This window comes from Symphodus melops (genome assembly GCF_947650265.1).
Source record: "Symphodus melops genome assembly, chromosome: 22".
NCBI classification, from domain to species: domain Eukaryota; kingdom Metazoa; phylum Chordata; class Actinopteri; order Labriformes; family Labridae; genus Symphodus; species Symphodus melops.
Window position 1 is genome coordinate 3,175,609 of NC_136712.1, and position 24,788 is coordinate 3,200,396.

Genomic DNA, 24,788 nt, shown 5'->3' on the forward strand with positions numbered 1-24,788 from the left:
CCTCAAACAGGAGACGGTAGTTTCATGTTCAAAACTCAACATGTTTTCTCATCTGTTTTAGGATCTGTTGGATATGGAGCAACATGCTGAAACGTGCAGCGTAAAGAAAAAAAGGCCCTCAAGATTCCTGTACTCTGAATGATGGTGAAAGCTTCACATCAGGACCATCGATCTCCATCCAAGCCCGGTAATCACATCGCATCCCGAGAGAGCTGAAAGATGTGGAAGTAAAACGTCTGTTTAACACGACGTGATCAAACGGATCTGTGCGAGCTCAGCAGGGTTGTCGACTCTAACTTGTAAAGTAGCGTTAAAAAGATCACCCAGACCAGGACAGAGTCAGGTCAGGTCAGCGCTGACCAAGATCGAGACAATACGGAGACACTGAAGGGTTGAAACTGACCAGTCCAGTATTGGTCTTACTCATGTATGACACACCCAGACAAAAAGACGAGCGCTCTCCGAGTGCAATCCAATCACAGAAAACTTCATTTTAATGACAGGTATAGTGGAGTAGGTCTACTGTGTCATCCAGCTGGACGTCCCCCCCCCCACTTCAAAACTCATTCCAGCACCCCTGGTCTGACACAATCTACAACATATCAGTGAAAAAAGTCCAGTGACCATTTTCTTTGTGGATATTTTGTAAAATATTGGACTCATGACTTTGACGATACAATCCTGTGAAAACCTGGCAAAACTCAGTGAGGCCACGAGGAACGCTTTGTTTACGTGGCTGCCATGCTGAAGAGTCAGGCAGTTTGGTTTATGGCTGCAGGAAGAGATAGAGATCAGAGGAGGTGTCAGCTGCTGAGTCGGCTGCTGATTCCCCCCGGGCTCCTCTTCCCTCTCTCCCAGGAACCCAACACCGGGCCAGGCCACCAGGACCGAGCAGGAGAATGCGAGGAATTCTCTCAACACATTTGCTCACTGCTTTGCACGTTCTCACCCCTACAGGATGAGAAGAGTGCCGCCGGCCATGAGGATGCGACCACCTTGCTCCACAGTGTCTGGGCGCGAGGGTGGGCGCGAGGCGGCAACGAGCGGAGGATCAATGTAATTTGGCTGATGGGAAGAGTCGAGCGTCAGGAATGGCACGCCGCTGAGAGAGTGAGTCATCCTGGACGGAGCTGCTGTCATTCGGCCAGAACAACAAAGATCCGATCATTTATTTTTGTCACGGCCCCTGCTGGATGAAATCTAAACCCCCAAGGAGTTGATCAAAGGTTCTGGCATACTGCCGCTCCTGGAGAGCAACCGATAAAACAATGATACACAAGAATGATCTAGAAGAATCTGTGTCAGGCTTCGGTTTATCCAGAGTCAACAGCAACATCTACCTCACTAGTTGAGCTACAGTGTGTTTGTTTCTTCTTCTTATTCGTTCCCCCTTTAGCTTTAGCATATGTAAAAATATTATTCCTGAAGTTTGCAAAGTAAAATACTGGATATTGCTGGAAATCAGGATGAGAGAGAATGAGCAGAAAGGAGCTACAAGTCGGATTCGAACCTTTGGCATCCCGCTTTCCTGTACACAGGGCACACGCCACCAGCTCTCTAAGCTATCGTGAATTTAAGCCAGACCTGGCAATAAAACCAAATATTTCCCACTCAGGTAATTTGATGATGATTCTAATAAAGAGAAAAGTGATCAATATAGGTAAACACTACTTTAGTTTAGAAAGATTTAAAAAAAAAAACACAGATCGCCAATAATACATCAGATATTTGGTAAGTACAAAAAAAATCAGGTATGAATTCTTTAATAAATCCCAGCTGAGGTCCACTCCACTGCTCCTGTCTCTTTAGCCCTTGACATTTTGAGTTTACATTCAGATTTTTTTTTAAGACGGTTTTCTGAGCAACCTGTTTAACTTTTGATGAAAGTCAAAATTCACTCTGATGTTGTTAACAGCGCCCCTGCTGCACTGCCACTAACCACTCTCACATCGCCCTCTGGTGTCCAACAGATGTTAAGACAGTCCGGCCGGCCTGTGAGAGACGATAACTCACTGCATTGCAGCACTATGATTCTGGCTTGTGGTTTGACTGTGATTGATTTCACTTTGCTTGGACAAAAAACTTTTTAGAAGTAAAGTATTCTTTTTTTTTTGGTCTGCATAGCATGCAGACTAAAGACTAATATTATGCATAACTTGCTGCCCAGATGCTCATCTAAACATTGGAAAGAAATCTAAGTAAGCCCCTGCAGTGCAGCTGGTGTATCTCTGGAGTATTTAAATGTTATCCAATCAGCTGAGGACATCATTTCATTACAATGCAATATTTAGCCAGAGATCTAAATTACTGTGACTCACATTTTCTATTTAAGGTAAAAACTTGTGACTATTTTCGACATATTCATAGGGCAGAGTGGCTCCCTGTGAGGAGTCCCTGCTGTTGGGCAGTATGTTGGTTATCAAACATGGCCGTGTGATATGTGCAGAGTCCTCTCAGCAGAGAATCTGATACAGCTGATCCATCAACAAACGAGGCAGCACTGAGCGCAGTGCATCCAAGGCATTACGAGTCATGAGTCACTGAGGTCTCATGTGCTCGTGTCCTTCTGCCTGTGACCTCCCTGTTAAAAGGTCACACTAATAAGACTGCTCCCCGTGTGCCCTTCGACTGCCATGCTGGAGCGCAGGACACAATGCTGCGTTACAGACGCTATTTTGAACGCTGTCACGGTGTAAAACTGGCAGCGTTGAATTATCGCGGGCCCTTTGATGCTGTTTATATCCCTGCGGTCCTTGTCAACACGTAAAATCATTCTGCAGATTCCTCATGCAGGGCCGAAACACATAAGCATCTCGTCATCACGATTCAGAGAAAGGTGTAAAAGTCTTTTGCTTCACTCTTGCACTGAAAATGTGCCACTCTTTTTTTGTTTAGCCTAGCAGTTTCTGAACTGGGGTCAGGTCACTGAAGGGATCCCTGGATACATCTGAAGCCTCAACAGATGATTTAAAGAGAACGAACTCCAATTTAGCAATTTATCCTGTTAAAAAATATTGGAATTTCAATGTAAAGTTTTATTCAGAATAGTTTAAAATCTATGTTGTTTTTCAATCCCGGTCAGCATTCTTGAGAAAATAAGGAGCTACACAGGTTGGGAAACCCCCCCCCCCCCCACACTCTTTCTTGCACCAGTTTTTAATTGTTTAAAAAAAATCAGACTCAAATGACATCTCTTGAGTCAATCTACAAAGTATTGCACAGCTTCCTACCCCTGGAACAAACAGAGCTTTATACATCTCCATCAAGGTAAACAGAACTCCTTACCAGAAAACTGCGAAAGACTTTGACTTTTGGTGGACTTCCTGTAGTTTTTTTTAGTTTTTTTAAAGTTTGCTTTAAGTCAACTTGGTTCAGTTTCATACGTTACGCAATTATTGGTGTTTCTGCTGTAAAAAGTTGGGAATGGTAACTCCCTTTTTGTTGGTGTGCCAAAATACTTTGAAATCTGATTAACTTACACTCAATGATTGTTATTCACCTCTAAAATGTTAAAAAAAATCTCTTTTATGATTGAAAGTTTGATTCACAACTGAATCACTTTCCTTGAGTGCTCTCGTTGCAAAAACAACCTTAGGTTTTTTTTTTGTTTTGTTTTTTTGCAGTAGGCTAACAAGCCCACACTTCCTTAGCTCTTGTCGTGATTGTCCTTCTCCAGTATCATCTCCCTTGCAATTCGCTCTGTACTCCAAATTAAAAAAGAGTCAGTGAAAGCATGCACTTAAGAAGACGAGGTCTCAGAAAACAAACTCCGGAAGCCACTGATTGACAGATGTGTCTGCCCACTCTGGTTCCCTGGCTGAGGCCGTGGCTGCTGCGGCTGTGCTGTGGTTGCCACCGGCCCATGTCTGCAGACTTCTGAGGCAGGGCCATTTCTAGGTTACAACAACACCACCACACTGACATTGCAACGCCGGATATCCGAAACACTTAGGCACTCATCAAGACAGATTTAGTTTGAGGCTTGTAAATAACTGGTGCCCCCAACAGAACAACGATGCATCTTCTCATTTCTTTGAAGAGCTAAAAATACTTCACATTACAGCAAGTTCAAGGAAGGCAAAATGGAACAATACTTTTTATTTTTTTGAGTGCGTATATCATGTTTACAGCAGCCTTGCAAATATTTTAAGCATTTCACCTGATATATGTCAATAGCAAAGGAACCAATCTATTTTTTCTTTGCTCAGCGAGGGATGTAAATAACAACACTGCAGCATCCGCCTGCGGAACAACCATACAAGGTCAACAGTGCTGGACTGAGAGAGCCCCACACAAACTACCACTCTGAGAGGCTGTACAGTACATAATGATGGCATTCACATCAGTGGTTGAGGGGGGAAACTGCCTCCTGACCACTTCCAACTAACAAAGTCAAATTAAGACCAATGATGATCTCACGACTGCAGACTATAGGCCGGTCGATCCAGCAGGATGTTTCACGTGTGCCACAGATAGACACTTGTGTTTTTGTCACATAAAGTACAACAGGTGTATCTCAGTTTTTCATTTAATGGTGCTACATGCAGTTAAAATCTTTCTAGGGGCGTAGTGGTTGGTGCGCCGGTCCAATGTACACAGGTGGAAGTCATCAAAAGCTTGTGGGCCAGGTTTGAATCCAACATGTGGTTCCTTCCGCCTGTCATTCCCCACTCTCTCTCTCTCTCCCACTGATTACTGACTCAATCCACTGTCACATCTCTAAATAAAGTTCCCAAAAAGCTCAAAAATATACCTGGAAATGAAAAATGTCTGCTTTAAAAAAAACCTACACCAATGTTGTCAATTTTGATAAATGTATCATAAATGGAGAATCTTTGACTGCTGTCCCGGCAGCATGCTGGTCATCCCTTCACCTGACACTTCCTCTGCAACAGCAGTCACAGGCATTCAATATTACAACACAGAAAAAGCCAGTGTTTATGTTGATGGTGTCTTTTGCTTTCTTAGGTCCTGCATAATTATTCATTTCAGTCTGTTTCATAACCAGTGAAAAATAATACAACATTTTAAATAGTGTGATTAATTTAGTCTTGTGTGTGCTGTCTTGTCCTCTGAGTTATCCTGTGATTGTAAAATGCGTTTAATGTGTTTAATGAAATGAGGCCATTGTGGGCATATTGATTGGCAGATTATTGATTATTAATTGCAATGAGGTATTGATATAAAAAGGTTAAATGATTAAGTTAGACTAAGTAACATTTTGATGCAGATTGTTTTAGGTGGACTTGGGACAGAAGAGGAGAATCTTCATCGACAATGTGTAAGTAGTCTTTTTTTAGTCATTCGTGTTTTTGGTTGGTTGGACAGGCGAAACACAATAATGAATATATCTTACTAACTAACTGTGAAGAAAAGAGTATAATAGGTCGAACAAAATACGGTAATAGCATTTAAGAAACGATTTAAAAAAAATCTGAAACACAAAAACCAATATATAAAGAGCCAAATGAAATGAAATGTTTTGATCAAATACCTAAATACTTTTAATTCAGAATAACTTTCAGCACTTATAGCATAGTGATAATCTAGCAGTTTACTTCTGCTTTTAGTTAAGTGAACAGTACACTTATGTACCTGTAATGCAGTGTAGCATAAGGATAATACACTCTGTCCCAGTGGTCACGTGCATTTGTTTGGGAACATAAAGTGGAGGCGGAGCAATTTTCACTCCAGAAACATAAATCTAAATGACTTCCTGAGCAGAGTTAAAATGGGATGTATACATGGAGGAGAGCCAGATATATAGAATTGTCGTTTTATGACTGAGTATAGGATTCCTCTGGTGTTACACAAGTCACCTTTGCTACCACAGCGGCTGTAATGTTGTCTGGAACACAAGATAAACATGTGTATGTGTGGTTGGAAGCGTGATGTTGTGACCGCAGTGTTTGCATGACTGAATCTGGTATTTTGGTCACGGCTGTAGGCAGCACTGGAGGAGTTCAGGAATGTGTGACCACAGAGCACTTTGGCCCCACGGCTGCATGTCTTCCTCTCTAGTCTGGGGCTGAAGACACGGACCATCACACTCCTCAACGTCTCCTCCAGGTCCACTGTGTGACAAACCGCAGCCGACCGCCACCCACACACAAGCTTAGAAAAATGACAACCCTCTGCTCCGGACGGCTGCTGCTGCTTCAGAAGTGCACTAAAAATGGAGCAGTTTCTCTTTCTGCTGCACTTCAGAAGGAGTCGTGATTGTTTCCGCCCCAAAATGTGGGCGGCTGTGTGGCTGAGGACATGTCATGTTCATGTCCATCCTCTGATTGGACTCCGAGGATTCAGCACTCAGCACTCAGACTCCTGCTGCCATCTTCTGGACTGGTTCACTGAATTCACTCCAAGAAGTGTCACTCTCATCGCCTGCAAACACAGAAACAGATGTCATAACATAATGATGTTGAGTTATTTCATCAGCTGGGTTGAAACATTCTGATCTTTTTTATCATTAAAGCCTATGGCTGACAATGTTTATGACAATGTACAAGAAATATATTACACACCGGGCATGACTTAATGAACAAAACACAACAGTAAAACGTGTATATAAAAATTGAATAAAAGGCTAATCAAAAATGAAAATCTTTAGGCTTTTATTTTTTAAGCTTGTTTAGTTCTGGTATTTCTAATTCTTTTTTTTAATTATTTGTTCATTAATTCATGAAAATAAAATAGTGGTTAGACTTTCAAAAATCTGTGTATATTTGTGTGTGTGTGTGTGTGTGTGTGTGTGTGTGTGTGTGTGTGTGTGTGTGTGTGTGTGTGTGTGTGTGTGTGTGTGTGTGTGTGTGTGTGTGTGTGTGTGTGTGTGTGTGTGTGCCTACATATTTAAGAGAAGCAGATTCGACTTCGCAGGTTCGTTCTTTTCAATAACCCCTACAATTATTTCTATATTATATTCCCATTTTGATTGACAGCAGACTATATGCTGGAATGTTACATTTAATTTTATTAAATTTTTTATATTATTGTTTTTAAAATTGTATTATTTTTAAAATTATTTGTGGTGATTTATAGAGAAAAACGAATCGGCTTCCGGTTTACGTAAAGTTGGTCAACAACGCGTTACGTCACGTCACGTCACGTCCCTTCGGTTCAGGCGGGCTCGTCGAAAACAGCAACTTCTCCAGCGGGTTCAGATGTGTCGTAAACATCCCATTTATCAGGTGTTATTTGTGTGAATACGTTTAAGAAGACACGTAAATATTTAAAGAAAGGCTTAAACTTAAGTAAAGACGAGATTTGACGTATCAGTGTTTGTTGAAGTAACCTGAAACGTTGCTGTGGTTTGCTCTCTGGAAAAAAAACCAACAACCTCGTTTTTAAATCCAGATTTCACAAACAATGGATCGACCATCAAGGTTTGTAAACAGCTTTTTTTAAACCCTTAAACATTTTACACGATAATGTGAAAGTTTCTAACGCTGTCATGTTTCTGACTTCACACACAGGAAGTCAAAGGTTGTGAATTACTGTGAAGCCAAAGACTTCGTTGATGATGGTGAGAAGTTTGTTTATTTAATATTTTATTAACTGAGTAAACCAGTGCGTGCAGTCAGCATAATTATCAGTCAAAGTTGATTATTTAAACAATCTAATTTTATTTGTTTTAGATTTTATCTTACAATTATAATTGTATTGTTAAGTTATACTAATATTTGACGAGTGACACTAAAACACTCATCAGTCTTTTTATCGTTCTGTTATATAGCTGGGTGAGCGGGTCAGGATCTTATTGTCACCCTGCTGCATTTATTTGGAGAAGTAAAGACTCTTTTCTGCTGCCTGTAGATGTTACTCCTACATAAATACGTACATGTTTCAAATCGTCCCCTGTCTCATGTCTTCATGTTCTCTCGCCATGTTTTTTTTGTTTGTTTTTTTTTTGTTCCTCAGATGACGATTTTGCCAGTGTGAAGGCTCCACCCAGTAAAAAGGCGAGGGAGGATGTGAAGCAGGAGCACAAGCGACCTTCGAGCAAGTCGTCCAGTCAGGAGTCCAGCAGCCAAACATCAGTGAGCCAGATGAAGAGCAGGTGACGTGCAAGAAGGAATGAAGGACCACGAGCTCAAACAAGACGAGCGGTGGCTCTTGAGAGAAATCTTGATTTTAGTTTTCACCAACAAAAGTAAAACAGAAACGTCACGGCGTCACACTGCATGTGTAAAACATTTCATTCTTCACTCTGTGAATTTCAAGCTTTCACTTGCAAACAGTATGACGTGTGTGTGTGCGCGTTTGTGGGAAAAAGCTGTTGAATCAATCATGAGCTGAACAAAGTTTTCCTCCGTGTGGACACAAGTCTACGCACAACAACACGGGTGAGCATATAATTAATGCACCACTATCTCCACTTTGTTAAACAAGCCCTGTTGAGGGAGAAGTGCATGTGACCTGTCGAGCCCCCTCCTCTGTTATCCACGTCCGTGTGAGCGACGGAGACGAAAACAGAAAACGTCGCGTGCAGGATGTGATTAAATTGAGCTGATTTTGTTACTGACGCTCGCTCGCATTGCCTGCTGTTAGGACAGGCTGTAAGATGTTAAGAAGTGGTAGTGACTGTATAGGATGGATTTGTGTAATGTGTAGAGTCATGTGTGTCAGGCAAGTCTGCTGCTTGGAAAGAACAACACTGTCATCACATCACTTTAAAAAGACAAACGACACTGTTAGCATTAGAGGGGTGTGTGTGTGAGTTCTGTGTGTGAGCCTCTATAGATTTCAAACGGTGACATGATTCGTAATTTATTAGTCCGGACAAGTTTGAATCTTTAATGGCGTCTGAGTGAAATAAAAATCTTTCAAATAATCCGGATTCTGATTTTACAGGAGACCGCTGGATGAGCGGTTGCAAGAGCGAGATCTGGAAGCGGCGATAACGCTATCCATGCTCAATGGTGTGGATGAGAAAAAGGACCAAGCTCCGCCCACTAAAGGTATTCTTTGGATTCATAGCCCGTATTGTCTGTTGTGAAAGAGGCGTCGACTGAAATGTGTGCGCTTCCAAACTAACTCTGCTGCGTCTCAGCTCCGGCAGCCTGGAGCCTTCCCCAGCAGATGCACAAAGTCTAGTTTTTGCCGGATGCCAGAGCACGACGTATCAATTTACCACCACGTATACGTCAGTGGAAACAAGGCTCTGTGTTCCTTATATATTTAATTTTTGTAGGAAATGCCAAGGTTCAAGTTCCAGTCGATGAAAATACAGATCCAACTTCTCTGCACATTTCCAACTGCAGTGTGGACATTGCAGTTTTAGGTAAGTTCTTACACACATTACAGACTCTAATAACTTCAATGTTGTTTGATTAGGACCGGAAGAGTTTGAAAAATAATCTGCGTAATCCTCTCAGGTCTGGATGAAATCACATCAGAGAGACGGTCACTTCCTCCTTCCAGACAGAAAAAGGCTGCGGCCGAGGAGCAGTGGAAAAAACCTGCTGATGAAGATGAAGACTATGAGCCCAAACTGACACCAGGTAGTCTCCACGTTGTCCCTCCTCCCTTCCCTCCCCTTTTGCCTTCTTTTTCGGTTTGGGTAAAATTAAAACGATGCATTTCCAGATTCGGAAAGCGACGAAGATTTCAGTGAGCCAGCTGAGAGCGACGATGAGGAGTTCGCGGTGAAGAAGGTCAGCAAAGCGAAAAAGAAGGAGAAACTTACTAAGACAACACAGCCTCAAACTGCGCCGAAGAAAGATAAGCCACCCCCCAAATCATCGAAACCAAAACCCCAGGCAGCAGGTTGGTTTATCGAAGACGACTGAGCTTGTGCGAGTGTTCATGATATGATGATGTCTTTATTAAGAGAACTGTTCTGTTCCTTCTAGCTGCTTCACCACCAGTCAGAAGTCCTACAACCTCAAAACTTGCTCCTAAACGACCTGCTCCGACACCTGTGGTCTCCAAGTCCAAGCCTGCAGCCTCTCTGAGCCCAGCAGGGGGCAGAGTACCCAAGTGGAACCCACCAGGTGCAATAAATCAGAACTAAAGCTGTTTTCACACATGCACTGGATGAAATCTGAAATCCTGAAATCTTCCTGAGTCGCTTGTTCACACATTCACCTCAAAGGGGGAGACTACCTTTAAACTTATCCCGTTAGCCATATATGGTCTTTGGTCACACACTGAACGCAGGATAAAAAATGTCATCACCCCCTCCCACTCCTTCTTGGTGAATTATTCCAGGATATTTCTGTGTGAGAAATACCATGTGTCACATGGATCCCCCTCGACTTCTCACAGGAAGTTAACCCGAGGGCCGTCAGGAAACATTCAGGGTAAAATCAGAGTGAAAGAATGTTTGCGTTCACACGTGAAACAGGAAATGTCAGGAAGGTTTCAGAAAGTGCCTTTGTGCTGTATATCTGTGTGTTTCACTAAAAAGGATTGCTCATTAGATTACTCTTTTATCCCTCAGCTCAAATCGGTAGAAGTCCCTCCTCATCTGAGAGTCCTGCTGGGAGGTCCCCGGGTCAGGGTCTGCGGCTGGGACTGTCCCGTCGGGTGCGAGTCAAACCTCTGCACCCGAGCGTGACGATCCACTGACTGAAACACTTGTGGGTGCAGCTTGAGTCGGCAGAGTCCAGTCCTTGTTGTCCTTTTAGCTTTATGTCTTATTCTAAAGAAAATCTTTGTAGGTAATTGTTTTTGTTGTTTTTTTTACACGAGGCTTTAAACATTCACTTTGATTTGGCCAAACAGTCAAAATGTCCAGGAACAGAAACAAGGCTTCTTTGACTCTGTGTCATCGTCACATCCATATCTGTCCATATGGACCTGGTGTGAGTCGATTCTTCTCCAGTCAGAGTTCCCGTCTTGGATTCAGGAAAAAAAAAAACATGGTTTGTCCCTCTTTTTTTTTTTTTTTAATCTCCTAATTTGTTCTGTTTGAACTGTTGTTAGTCCAGACTGTATATTATGTACATATATATATATATATATGATAGAAAATAAAAATGTAAAAGCGGTTGAATGTATGTCTCTATTTTAAAGAGTGATCAAATTATTTTTTCTTTTTTTTTTCCTGACACGATTTGTAGCAATTGTTCCACACGTGAACTCATAACGTAATGTAGACGAAAGGTTTTCTAAAACTTCCAAACTGATTGATACAAACTTTTTTTAATGATCAAAATAATCAAATAATGCACTGGTTTCTTTTTTTTTTTAAACAAAAGCTGCCGAAAAAAAAAGAGGGATTTACTTTGCTCCACTCGTACTCACAGGTCGACATGCGTTTCTCAAATCCTTTCAGCGTCTCTTAAAGATGCAACATATGATTATCAAGCCTCAGGTGCAATCGCATGACACAGAGGACATTATGGAAGACAGTCATACAGATGTAACCTGAACTAATATTTCCTCTCATAGTTTCACAATTCATCGACTCATTTGGTCTAAGAAACCGTATTTTGGATCTCCATCCACTCAGTGAGTCCCACCATCTTTGTTTTGTCAAATTATTAGTGTTTGAATATTCAGGAGCTTGTGCAGATGTTTCTGTGAGAAAACGAAACAAAAAGAAATAGAGCTTTTTCCATGTCTTTAGGGGTAAAAGATTAAGTAACAACTGAAGACGCACATCCTGGTTAAACCTTTAAAAAAGACGGTCCATTAGCAGCCATATTATCACAGAAGCTGTAGAGTTGCGCCTGTCCTTGTTTCCCTGGAGAGTAATGCTGGTATTCTCTCCTCCCAGCTAACTAAAGCTAACGGTAAACATCCTTTATCCCAGCTCAAAATAAATAAAGGGATGTACGGAAAACTGCTCTCCAAACTAATCTTAAAGTAAACACTTCAATGGAGAGGTACCACAGCCTGCTTCAAGGCCATTATTCCTTCCTCCAAGAAAGAGGACAGAACCACTTCAGATGCAACGCCCTAATCTTGAGGAAGCGTCGATGTAGTCCTTCAGTCATCTCAAAAACACGTCAGACACCTTCCTGGATCCCTTCCAGTTTGCCTACAGATTCGACAGATCTGTAGACGGCACATTCAAAATGGCCCTCCACTTTTTCATCTCCAGATTCTGGACTCAGCAGGACTCTATATACGCCGGTTAACGCCCTACTTTTAAAACTAAATCTCCATCAAGCTAGAGGGCAAGCTTTCCCAGCTGGACATGAATGTCTCTGTGATCCGCCCCTGCCCTAATCACCCTTTGTAGACTCTCTCTCTGTCTGCAGGGGACCATCATCACCCAGGACCCTTAACATCAGCTCAGCTCAGCAGAAGAAATTCAACCAGCCAAAACCAAACGCCATCCCTGTCAGTTGAGCATCAGCCACCGCTAAGGACGAGGCTGGTCTGCAGGGTGTCATCTGCTCTGCAAAGAGGGCGATTGGCTGAAATCTCTTCACTACCTGATCACCTGCAGGACGCTGAGACATTCAGGTAAGGTGGCGCCGACCCCTCTCTCCCCAGACACTCACTCTGAGTACCTCCCCGATGACACAGGGCATCTGCGTGTGTGTGTGTGTGAGTACAAGGGGTGTGGATGAAAAGAGAGTGAAAGGGACAGAGAGAGAGAGCACATCTGAAATCAGAGACCGGTGAATACCTCCTCCTTCTTTCTCTCAGTTTGTAAAGTGATGACATACCCCAAAGCAGCAGAATGAGATCTGGTGGGATTAAAGGAATTCTTCTCCTCTTGGCCGGCAGTGCGACTCTTTTTCACCTGTTCTCCATCAAAAGAGAAGTCCACATCTACTCAGAGAGGCTGCAGAGGGCCCATGACAATGACTCCCTCAGGGGTCAGGGGATGCTCGAGAGGATAGTGAGGATGGAGGCAGACATCAACAGGCTGTGTGAGTCCCTTTATGAGAGTACATGTCTCTGTCGTGGGATTATTGGGTTTATCTTATTCTAAACGTTAAATCAGTTTAAACCAAGTAAGAAATAGGGATTTATGGGTATAGGAAGTAGTCGATATAATCTGGGATGGATTTGGTTGAAGTCACTACTTTGATTGAAACACTGATTTTGATTAAAGTTTGAGTAACTTGTATTTTAATTTAGCTTGTAAACCTGACATTATTGGTTGTAAAAAATAAATAAAAACAAGAAATTGAACTAAATTAAATAAAATTAGACTTTTGTTTTCCGAGGCTGTTGTGAAATCTAATGTTGACACAGAGGGACACTGAGTTTACACAGATTCATGTTTGACGGCAGGACAAAAAGCCAAAGTAATCTATGTACTACTAATCTGTGGATATTTGTTCTGCAATTATTTAGCCCAAGCATGTTATGTCCTGTTGTGTGGAGTATCAAGAGTTCAAACATGTTATAAGAAGCCAACCACAAGCCTCAGGTTTCATTCTCCTGAGTCATTAAGGATTTGTATCTGTGCAACCACGTGACATGGAGGACGTTATGGAAGACAACATACAGATGTAACGTCACCTCTATACTAATATTTCCTCTCATAGTTTCACAATTGAGTTTGAAACGTTTGCTTCACGATACCACCTCTCTTGTGTTGATTCACTAGTTTATCAAGGATTAACCCGCACAAGAACCCTGACCACACCCCTGTAAAGACAAACACAGACAGTTCTTCAAGAAAGTTAGTTTCTTTCCCCAAAGAACCAAAGTATAAACTCTCTCTCTTGTCTGTAGTGACTCTGGTGGGTAAGATTAAAGAGGGCGAACCGCTGGCAGAGAAGAAAACAGAGGCGAAGATTGAGAAGAAGAGGGCGGTGAGAAAACTGTACCCAAACTCGCCTCTGTTCAAAAGGTGGGGTGACGAGCTGTCGGAGGAGGAGCAGAAGGAGGCTGAGGAGTTGTATCAGGGTTACGGCTACAACACCTTCCTCAGTGACCGGCTGCCCCTCAACAGACAGATACCGGACACCAGACCCAAAGGGTGAGTCACTTGTTGATGTTAGCCAATGTTAAAGGTCTTACTCTTGAAACTTCATCAGTGGTCCAAAGTAAAAACTAAAATCTAATCTAGATCTATTAATGTATTTCTGGATCTGTGTGCAAATTTCCCATCTATTTAACCAATTGCTGATAGTCTTCAATAACTTTTCCATAAAACTGTTTTCCCTTTCCACAGGTGTGCTGAGAAAAAGTACCCCGAGGAACTTCCCAGCATCAGTGTTATCTTGATCTACCTAAACGAGGCTCTGTCCATCATCAAAAGGGCGATTCGCAGCATCATTGACAAAACGCCAGCTCGGCTGCTAAAAGAAATCATACTGGTGGACGATCACAGCAACAACGGTAGGTCTCCCTGTTTATGGCTTTCAATCTCGTACCAGTCTGTTGCAGGTTAGATGTGGTCATCCAAAACAGTTCACCAATTTAAGTTGAATCTCAATTAAATATCAGTGGGAATGTTCTTGTACATCTAAACTTGCTGCTAATTTGAGAGTTTACGAAGGCCCCGTAAATAGCTATGCCATAAAAATTCTGGCTAGCTCTACGAAATTTAATGCACTTTATATTTCTTCAAAAATCTGAGTAAAAATTATGCTACTCTAAGCTAACAATTTTCACCAACAGAGATGTGAGGTTGGGTTTGCAGTTCATGTCAAAAGAAAACAAATACAAAGATTTCTGAGGTGTATTAGCTGATTTACTAAATCTTTATGTTACAGAGGATTTAATGGTTAAACTGGATGAGTACATCAACTCCATCCATGACGTACGTCCAGGCCTGGTGAAGAGAGTCCGCCATTCACAGCAGCTCGGACTCACTCAGGCAAGACTGTCTGGATGGAAGGCTGCTGTGGGGGACGTGGTGGCCATCTTGGATGCTCACGTTGAAGTCCATGTGCAGTGGTTGGTTTAAGTGTTGAGTAGTGTCAGTTGCTTCAAGCTTGTTTTTCTGTCAGGGTTGATAGAGATTATAAAACCTATCCCTTTGTGTTTTGTGTGTCCAGGGCAGAGCCACTGTTAGCTCGCATTAAGGAGGATCGAACTGTTATATTGACACCGGTGTTTGACAAAGTCCATTTTGATGACTTGACACTGAGTCCATATAAACCATATGCACATGGCTTTGACTGGGCTCTGTGGTGTACGTATGAAAACTTCAGCCCTGAGTGGTACGCTCTGGAAGACGAGTCACAACCTGGAAAGTAAGTTTCACTTCTTTAAAGTCATTTTAACCCCAAAATGTACGTTTCTTAAACAGAATTGGAGGAAAAGTTCATTGAGACACATTTTTGTTAAATGAAGCTGGTCGAGTCAGCTAGCTTGCCTTTACTTTTGGCTTTGTATGTTTTTTTATCCTCAGGAGCCCCAGTGTCATGGGGATTCTTGTAGCTGATCGCAAGTTCTTCGGAGAGATCGGGAGCCTCGATGGTGGAATGAAAATATACGGTGGGGAAAATGTGGAGCTGGGCATCCGGGTAAGAGTAAGAGGAAGAGTATGCTCTTGTTAGAACGCTGTTAGCATCATTTACAGCAAGCAAGGCTAAACATAAGTCATGAACAATGTAATCATACTTCTGCTTCACAAGTGGCGCACGTTAGCATGTTGACATTAGCATTTAGCGTGATAGTTAACATCTTAGCGATGTTAGCATACTGTAACAGTAAGCTGTATATATTAAAAAAGAGTTTGTGCACTGATATGAACAGCATGTTCTGGCTCTTGCTGTTGTACAATAGTGAAGCTAAAATGTTGCTTATATATTGCTTTGGTGACGTTACTTCGAGAAAAGACAACCTTTCATGGATTGGCAGGTGTGGCTCTGCGGTGGAAGCATCGAAGTTATACCATGCTCTAAAATTGCTCACCTTGAACGGAATATCAAGCCTTACCTTCCTGACTTAAATTCAATGGTGAAACGAAACGCACTGAGGGTTGCAGAGGTGTGGATGGATGAATATAAATATATTGTAAACCTTTTGTGGAACATTCCCCCAGAGGTGAGGGTTTAACATGTTATTTCTCATCAACTCCTAAATACCTTTGGCTACACATGAGTTTAATTCTCATCCTATCCCACAGAATCATGGGATTGATATTGGGGATGTGTCTGAGAGGAAAAAGCTGAGAGAGAAACTGAACTGCAAGCCCTTTAAGTGGTATCTGGATCATGTTTACCCCACGTTGGATCATTTCAGTGACCTGCTAGCTTATGGAGTGGTGAGTACACATGACACCATTTAAAATCTGCAACCTTCATAAGGCTTTGAGGATATTTATCACCATCATACTGAACCTCTAAGACCACATAATTGTTGCTGTAAAAATTAGTATTTTATTGAAGGACCTGATTGAGATTCATGGAGAAAAAAGCGAAATTGCACTCCTTCATTTGTACTTGTGGTTTGAACCTCACAATCAACATCATCAGTGCATAGTAATTTTGTTTGATGGATACTTTGAAGATTAACCTTTTGCTTCTGTTGACAGATAAAAAATAAACTGTATCCGGATCTCTGTGTCGACCAAGGTGTAATGCCAGGAAACACTCCCATTTTGTACCCATGCAATTATGCCTCTCCTCAGGTTTGATGAGAGATTCAATTTTTTTCAAGATTGTGATTTTGTTCCAATTTCTTCAGTATAAAACTCTTCTTTTGTGCAGCTCTGTTGCTATTTTGCTGGTGGAGAACTCTTTATTGGTGAAATCAAATCTCACACATACAATAGCAACCGCTGTCTGGTGGATCCATCCAGCGGACTCTACCCGGAACTATATGAGTGCAAAGTAGCTCAGAGGGAGAAGTTTAACATGCTGTGGGACTTCAAACAGGTCGGTATGACAGTTTTATAGTCTGGACATGCCAGTCCAGAGGAAATTAATTATTTTGTTGTGTTTTTATTCCCAGGGTGGACAGATCCAAAACAGAAAAACAAACAAATGTGTTGAAGCTGCAATGGATGTAGATGGCACATACAAACTTATTGTTCAGAGGTGCACTGGTCAGAGCTGGAACATACAATATCCAGTCAAAGAAACCTGGAAGGTTGGAGGGCAGAAAGAAGAGGAAAGTCTTGGGCCAAAGATCAACAATGACTCATTGTCTTAGGGAAGGGTTTCAGTATTTTTTTTTTTTCTGGAGGAATAAGATATTCAAGACTTGTATCAGAGAGGCATTGTAAACTGGTCTATTCTATTGTTTTTCCAGGTTAAGATAAAAAGGTTAGTACTGCTTTTTTGAGACTGTGTAGGATTACAACTAGGCATAGTTTAAATCTGGAGCATATGAAAAAATTATGTTCTTTAACATTTAGAAAAAATCAAATCTGAGTCATTCGTACGTTGGATGTATGGGTTCCTGTATTCAGAGAAGTCACAAGGAGAGCGATTGACTTATTAAAGTTGACGTAATAAAAAGGGACATAGATGTTCTTTTGATTGTTGCTTTGACCAATGCTTTATAAAGATCAGTGTTTGTCTGTGTTTGACAGAGATGATATTGGCTTCACGTCTCTCCCAGGCGGATCCATGACAAGTCTGATTGATGTTGTTCTTTCTTTGTAAATAAACTTTTTATTTTACAAGCAAGTCAGTGCCAGTGGAGATTTCTTCATCATCTACACATCATCAAAAGACGAAGAAACTACGAAAGCGTCCCATTTTTTCTGCCACATGGCGAGACCCGTTTGCTTCAGATGAGCTGGCAGGGAGCTGAACCTGCAGGAGAAAGCAAACTTTAGTGCGAATGTCCTTAAACTGGAACTTCATTTTAATAATGCGAATACAAATTGAAAGGTTCGTTCGTGTTCTACTAAGACATGTATCCATGTTTTAAAGTTGTACTCAATGCAGTTCATTTAAAGGACTATTAATTATATTTATTTTAGCATTAGTAAATTCTATCAAAACAGCTTTGTTATCTAAATATAACAAGAGAAATCAGACACAATATTGAAACGAAATTACCTGTTATGAGAAAGGTTAGGGTAAGGGTTTTGAGTGAATATTTGTTGGGTACTATTTTAAGCTGGGGAGGAATACACATTGTATTTCACTGAAAGATCATCTAACTCTCACCTGATAGAGTTAACAGCAAGCTCTTTCAGAGTGCCCAGGTTGGCTTTTAGCCCTCCGATGCCAACGAAGGCTTGATAGAAGTCGTAGGAGAGTCCTGTGGTGCCGAACATCGACGGGTCATCAGAGCTGATCACCATAGGGTGGCCCTCCGACATCAGCACAGCTGCAGGGTGGTTCCGAAGGTCCGACACCAGCTTCAGCACCTGAAGGTGGGACGTTAAAAACAACCAGGTATCAACTTTCTGAAGACTTCACAAGAGGTTACTTGTTTAGGTTTGATTTGTTCAGCAAATCTTTAAGGTAACAGTGGGTTTTCTGACCTGGTTTGAGATGGGGCACAGCTCCACGGCCACGTTTCTTTTCCTCGAAAGTTCTTTGGCCAGTGGATGGTGTGCCAAAGCATAGCCGTGCCCAATGCGTGTGGTGTTGAACAGAAGGGCGTCAAGGATGTTTTGATCCACAGCGGTGCCTTCATCATCTAGAAGCAGATTCATGAGAATAAATGGGGGTTTTTGGAATGCTTTTCAAAGTAATCTTAGTTTTAATCCGCTCACCTGTCTCCCCGGCATGAAAGAAGTACGGCAGTGTAACACCCAGTTCAGCAGGCAGAGAGAGAGCCTCCCTGAAGAACCAAAGAGTCCTCCCACTGTCCTCCCTGCCAACCTGCCAAAACACACAAGACAAATCATTACTACAAAACATGAGCTAAGGATGTTTAAAAAAAAAAAAAGTAGTTTATCAAGACTGATCATTTCCCACCATATCAAATCCTGCGATAACATCTGGGAAGTCCTTCTGCAGCTGGATGGCCTCTTTCACTTTCACTTTGACATCAGATACACCCAAAGCCCTAAAGAACAACAAGTAGAATAGACAAAAGTATAAAAACGAACATTAAAAATAAGACAAAGACCCACAACCACTAAACTAAATCGTCCATTTTGTCAAGCATGGGTATCTAGAAACAAAATCTATATATTTGTACTGCTTTTGATTGGGCTTCTTCTTGTTCTCAAGTAAAACAGAAATGTGTAATTGAGCATTATTACACACAGATTTTTTGAACCAGTAAATACAGTTGGCCTACCTGTGTGCAGAGATGATGATACGCGCTCCAAGAAAATCAGGATGATCTTCAGTAAATTTCTTCGTAACTTCTTGAAACAGTTTTACAGTCCAAACCTTATCATGAATGGTTCCATCAAGCTCATATGACTGAAACACATTAAGAGGTTCATCATTTTACAACACAGAAATAGGAGATCCACTATTAATGATATTGTGGTCCCAGAATGAAAGTGGGAACAAAAAAAAAAATTCAAACCCTTGAGAGGCCGCTCCTAATTTCCAGATACATGATGTTGTCATGCCAAAGCTCCTCCAGGCCCTTGTAGAGGTAGTCTCTTAGCACAGGTGCATGTGTGATTAGCCCTGCGGTTGCAATAAATGCTTTCTCAAACTTCTCCCACACAACATCCTGGTTTGGGTACTCCCCCTCTGGATTCTCAGTGAAGAGTGTGAGCTGCTGCATCAAACTGAAAAGCACCCAAAGGTCACTATTCTAGTTCTCTCATCATATTGTTATCAAATGTGAGAAGGACAGTGATTTCTTACCTGTTATCAAAGCTAGTAAGGTCACCTATTTTTGCCCTCAAGGTTTGAAGAAGCTGCCAATAGAAGCAGTCCCACCGTGGAAAAGGCTGGCGGTCTGAGAAGAAGAAGCGAACCGAATTGTCCCATGTGAAGCAGATGTAGCAGTTTGGCCTGTAGGTGACGTTTTTCACCAGCCACTCAACATTGACCAAAGTGGAGCTGTGGATGTGGAGGGCTGCACCTGTCACCAAAAACATCATGGCACTGAATGCTGGCTATATACAAACATACAGATGATGTATGTATTTATGAATGTAGGTATAAAATGTATTTGATAAATGTAAGTATGAATGATCTTTTCTTTTTTTTTACTTTGATGTCTGGATGGTTATATATGTAAATATAACATACAGTTATTCATCAAAAAGTCCTGCATACATTTAGCAACAAAAGTTGTTCCTGCTTGCATTCATTTAATGAAAAATGTTCCTGCATTACTACAACCTACATGGATACATTCATCGATAAAAATGACAAACATACATTCACTCAAAAAAAGATACATACATTCATAAAAAAGATATGTATTCCAATTTTTTCAACATCGGTATGCAGGTTGTTTTTTTTTTCCTTTTTTTTCAACGACGGAATGTATGTGTTTTTTCTATTTTCAACATAATTATTTATGTTGTTTGTTGTTTTTCAAAATGGGTATCTATGTTCTTGTGGTTTTTTCAACATAGCTCTGTATATCTTAATTTTTTTTCGACAGAGATATGTTTCTCATTTTCGACATAGGAATGTATGTGTTTTTTTCCTTTTGTTGCCATAGTTTCGCATTTCATTTTTTTTTCAACTTTTTTCAAACATAGTTAGGGTTGTCTGTGTTTTTATTTTTGGCATAGGTATGCATGTTTTTTTCTTTTTATGTCATTTTTGTTTCTTTTTCCTACATAAGTATGTCTGTCGGTTTTTCTTTTTTTCCAACAGGTATGTGTGTCGTTTTTTTATATTTTTCGACATAGGTATGTATGTCGTTTTTTTCACTTTTTTGACATAGGTATGTATGTCGTTTTTTTCTATTTTTCGACATAGGTATGTATGTCGTTTTTTTTATTTTTCGACATAGGTATGTATGTCGTTTTTTTCACTTTTTCGACATAGGTATGTGTGTCGTTTTTTCACTTATTCGACAGAGGTATGTATGTCATTTTTTAAATATTTTTCGACATAGGTATGTATGTCGTTTTTTTTACTTTTTCGACATAGGTATGTGTGTCGTTTTTTCACTTATTTGACATAAGTATGTTAGTCGTTTTTTTCACTTATTTGACATAGGTTTGTATGTCATTTTTTAAATATTTTTCGACATAGGTATGTATGTCGTTTTCTTTATTTTTCGACGTAGGTATGTATGTCGTTTTTTCACTTTTTCGACATAGGTATGTATGTCATTTTTTTCAATTTTTTCGACAGGTATGTATGTCGTTTTTTTATATTTTTCGACATAGGTAAGAATGTTGTTTTTTACTCTTATTCGACATAGGTATGTATGTCATTTTTTAAATATTTTTCGACATAGGTATGTATGTCGTTTTTTTATATTTTTCGACATAGGTATGTATGTCGTTTTTTTATATTTTTCGACATAGGTATGTATGTCGTTTTTTTATTTTTCGACATAGGTATGTATGTCGTTTTTTTCACTTTTTCGACACAGGTATGTGTGTCGTTTTTTTACTGATTCGACATAGGTATGTATGTCATTTTTTAAATATTTTTCGACATAGGTATGTATGTCGTTTTTTTATATTTTTCGACATAGGTATGTATGTCGTTTTTTTATATTTTTCGACATAGGTATGTATGTCGTTTTTTTATTTTTCGACATAGGTATGTATGTCGTTTTTTTCACTTTTTCGACATAGGTAAGTATGTTGTTTTTTACTCTTATTCGACATAGGTATGTATGTCATTTTTTAAATATTTTTCGACATAGGTATGTATGTCGTTTTTTTATATTTTTCGACATAGGTATGTATGTCGTTTTTTTATATTTTTCGACATAGGTATGTATGTCGTTTTTTTATTTTTCGACATAGGTATGTATGTCGTTTTTTTCACTTTTTCGACACAGGTATGTGTGTCGTTTTTTTACTGATTCGACATAGGTATGTATGTCATTTTTTAAATATTTTTCGACATAGGTATGTATGTCGTTTTTTTACTTTTTTGACATAGGTATGTATGTCGTTTTTTTTCACTTTTTCGACATAGGTATGTATGTCGTTTTTTTATATTTTTCGACATAGGTATGTATGTCGTTTTTTTTATATTTTTCGACATAGGTATGTATGTCGTTTTTTTTCACTTTTTCGACATAGGTATGTATGTCGTTTTTTTATATTTTTCGACATAGGTATGTATGTCGTTTTTTATATTTTTCGACATAGGTATGTATGTCGTTTTTTATATTTTTCGACATAGGTATTTATATCGTTTTTTTCACTTTTTCGACATAGGTATGTATGTCGTTTTTTCACTTTTTCGACATAGGTATGTATGTCGTTTTTTTATATTCTTCGACATAGGTATTTGTGTCGTTTTTTCACTTATTCGACATAGGTATGTATGTCGTTTTTTTATATTTTTCGACATAGTATGTCGTTTTTTTATATTTTGTGTCATAGGTATGTATGTCTTTTTTTTTACTTTTTCGACATAGGTATGTATGTCGTTTTTTTATATTTTGTGTCATGGGTATGTATGTCGTTTTTTTTACTTTTTCGACATAGGTATGTATGTCGTTTTTTTATATTTTTCGACATAGGTATGTATGTCGTTTTTTATATTTTTCGACATAGGTATGTATGTCGTTTGTGTCAATTTTTTCGACATAGGTATTTATGTCGTTTTTTTATATTTTGCGTCATAGGTATGTATGTCGTTTTTTTCACTTCTTCGACATAGGTATGTATGTCGTTTTTTCACTTTTTTTTCGACATAGGTATGTATGTCGTTTTTTTATATTTTTCGACATAGGTATTTATGTCTTTTTTTTATATTTTTCAACATAGGTATGTATGTCGTTTTTTTTATTTTTCGACATAGGAATGTATGTGGTTTTTTCACTTTTTCGACATAGGTATGTATGTCGTTTTTTTCACTTTTTCGACATAGTTATTTATGTCGTTTTTTTCACTTTTTCGACACAGGTATGTGTGTCGTTTTTTTATAATTTTCGACATAGGTATGTATGTCGTTTTTACATATTTTTCGACATAGGTATGTATGTTGTTTTTTTACTGATTCAACATAGGTATGTATGTCATTTTTTAAATATTTTTCAAGGTATGTATGTCGTTTTTTCACTTCTTCGACATAGGTATGTATGTCGTTTTTTCATTTATTTGACATAGGTATGTATGTCATTTTTTAAATATTTTTCGACATAGGTATGTATGTCGTTTTTTTTATATTTTTCGACATAGGTATGTATGTCATTTTTTCACTTCTTCGACAAAGGTATGTATGTCGTTTTTTTAACTTTTTCGACATAGGTATTTATGTCGTTTTTTTCACTTTTTCGACACAGGTATGTGTGTCGTTTTTTTCACTTTTTCGACATAGGTATTTATGTCGTTTTTTTCACTTTTTCGACACAGGTATGTGTGTCGTTTTTTTCACTTTTTCGACATAGGTATGTTTGTCGTTTTGTTATATTTTTCGACATAGGTATGAATGTCATTTTTAAAATATTTTTCGACATAGGTATGTATGTCGTTTTTTTAATTTTTTTCGACATAGTTAGGTATGTCGTTTTTTCACTTTTTCGACATAGGTATGTATGTCGTTTTTTCACTTTTTTCGACATAGGTATGTATGTCGTTTTTTTATATTTTGAGTCATAGGTATGTATGTCGTTTTTTTAACTTTTTCGACATAGGTATTTATGTCGTTTTTTTCACTTTTTCGACACAGGTATGTGTGTCGTTTTTTTCACTTTTTCGACATAGGTATGTATGTCGTTTTTTTTATTTTTCAACATAGGTATGTATGTCGTTTTTTTTATTTTTCGACATAGGAATGTATGTGGTTTTTTCACTTTTTCGACATAGGTATGTATGTCGTTTTTTTCACTTTTTCGACATAGTTATTTATGTCGTTTTTTTCACTTTTTCGACACAGGTATGTGTGTCGTTTTTTTATAATTTTCGACATAGGTATGTATGTCGTTTTTACATATTTTTCGACATAGGTATGTATGTTGTTTTTTTACTGATTCAACATAGGTATGTATGTCATTTTTTAAATATTTTTCAAGGTATGTATGTCGTTTTTTCACTTCTTCGACATAGGTATGTATGTCGTTTTTTCATTTATTTGACATAGGTATGTATGTCATTTTTTAAATATTTTTCGACATAGGTATGTATGTCGTTTTTTTTATATTTTTCGACATAGGTATGTATGTCGTTTTTTTTATATTTTTCGACATAGGTATGTATGTCGTTTTTTTTCACTTTTTCGACATAGGTATGTATGTCGTTTTTTTATATTTTTCGACATAGGTATGTATGTCGTTTTTTATATTTTTCGACATAGGTATGTATGTCGTTTTTTATATTTTTCGACATAGGTATTTATATCGTTTTTTTCACTTTTTCGACATAGGTATGTATGTCGTTTTTTCACTTTTTCGACATAGGTATGTATGTCGTTTTTTTATATTCTTCGACATAGGTATTTGTGTCGTTTTTTCACTTATTCGACATAGGTATGTATGTCGTTTTTTTATATTTTTCGACATAGTATGTCGTTTTTTTATATTTTGTGTCATAGGTATGTATGTCTTTTTTTTTACTTTTTCGACATAGGTATGTATGTCGTTTTTTTATATTTTGTGTCATGGGTATGTATGTCGTTTTTTTTACTTTTTCGACATAGGTATGTATGTCGTTTTTTTATATTTTTCGACATAGGTGTGTATGTCGTTTTTTATATTTTTCGACATAGGTATGTATGTCGTTTGTGTCAATTTTTTCGACATAGGTATTTATGTCGTTTTTTTATATTTTGCGTCATAGGTATGTATGTCGTTTTTTTCACTTCTTCGACATAGGTATGTATGTCGTTTTTTCACTTTTTCGACATAGGTATGTATGTCGTTTTTTTATATTTTTCGACATAGGTATTTATGTCTTTTTT

General features: G+C 39.1%; 3 protein-coding genes and 1 long non-coding RNA gene across 4 annotated transcripts; 3 read left to right on the forward strand and 1 right to left on the reverse strand.

Annotated features, from left to right (window-relative positions):
• Positions 1-80: 80 nt before the first annotated feature.
• LOC306817803 lies at positions 81-6,567 on the forward strand. Its single transcript, XR_013778073.1, has 3 exons — positions 81-187; positions 958-5,281; positions 5,948-6,567. It is a non-coding gene; the product is annotated as an uncharacterized lncRNA (long non-coding RNA).
• A 683-nt stretch (positions 6,568-7,250) lies between these two features.
• On the forward strand, positions 7,251-10,991 carry rad51ap1 (RAD51 associated protein 1). Its single transcript, XM_079335052.1, has 9 exons — positions 7,251-7,382; positions 7,473-7,522; positions 7,918-8,056; positions 8,851-8,957; positions 9,191-9,280; positions 9,375-9,500; positions 9,586-9,765; positions 9,852-9,992; positions 10,442-10,991. The coding sequence occupies exons 1-9, from the start codon at positions 7,366-7,368 to the stop codon at positions 10,567-10,569; spliced, it is 978 nt and encodes a 325-aa protein (XP_079191178.1). The 5' UTR covers positions 7,251-7,365; the 3' UTR covers positions 10,570-10,991.
• Positions 10,992-12,310: 1,319 nt separating this feature from the next.
• Positions 12,311-17,027, forward strand: LOC306817796 (putative polypeptide N-acetylgalactosaminyltransferase 8). The gene is made up of 12 exons (XM_079334991.1): positions 12,311-12,417; positions 12,604-12,830; positions 13,645-13,891; positions 14,087-14,253; positions 14,631-14,814; positions 14,916-15,113; positions 15,272-15,386; positions 15,724-15,909; positions 15,992-16,129; positions 16,400-16,495; positions 16,575-16,742; positions 16,819-17,027. Exons 2-12 carry the CDS (start codon positions 12,638-12,640, stop codon positions 17,017-17,019), a joined length of 1,893 nt encoding a protein of 630 aa, XP_079191117.1. The 5' UTR covers positions 12,311-12,417; positions 12,604-12,637; the 3' UTR covers positions 17,020-17,027.
• A 63-nt stretch (positions 17,028-17,090) lies between these two features.
• ada2b (adenosine deaminase 2b) lies at positions 17,091-19,837 on the reverse strand (the record flags this gene model as incomplete). The annotated part of the gene is made up of 8 exons (XM_079335499.1): positions 17,091-17,627; positions 17,988-18,190; positions 18,308-18,465; positions 18,542-18,650; positions 18,747-18,837; positions 19,075-19,202; positions 19,312-19,522; positions 19,602-19,837. The coding sequence occupies 8 exons, from the start codon at positions 19,835-19,837 to the stop codon at positions 17,528-17,530; spliced, it is 1,236 nt and encodes a 411-aa protein (XP_079191625.1). The 3' UTR covers positions 17,091-17,527.
• Positions 19,838-24,788: the final 4,951 nt, after the last annotated feature.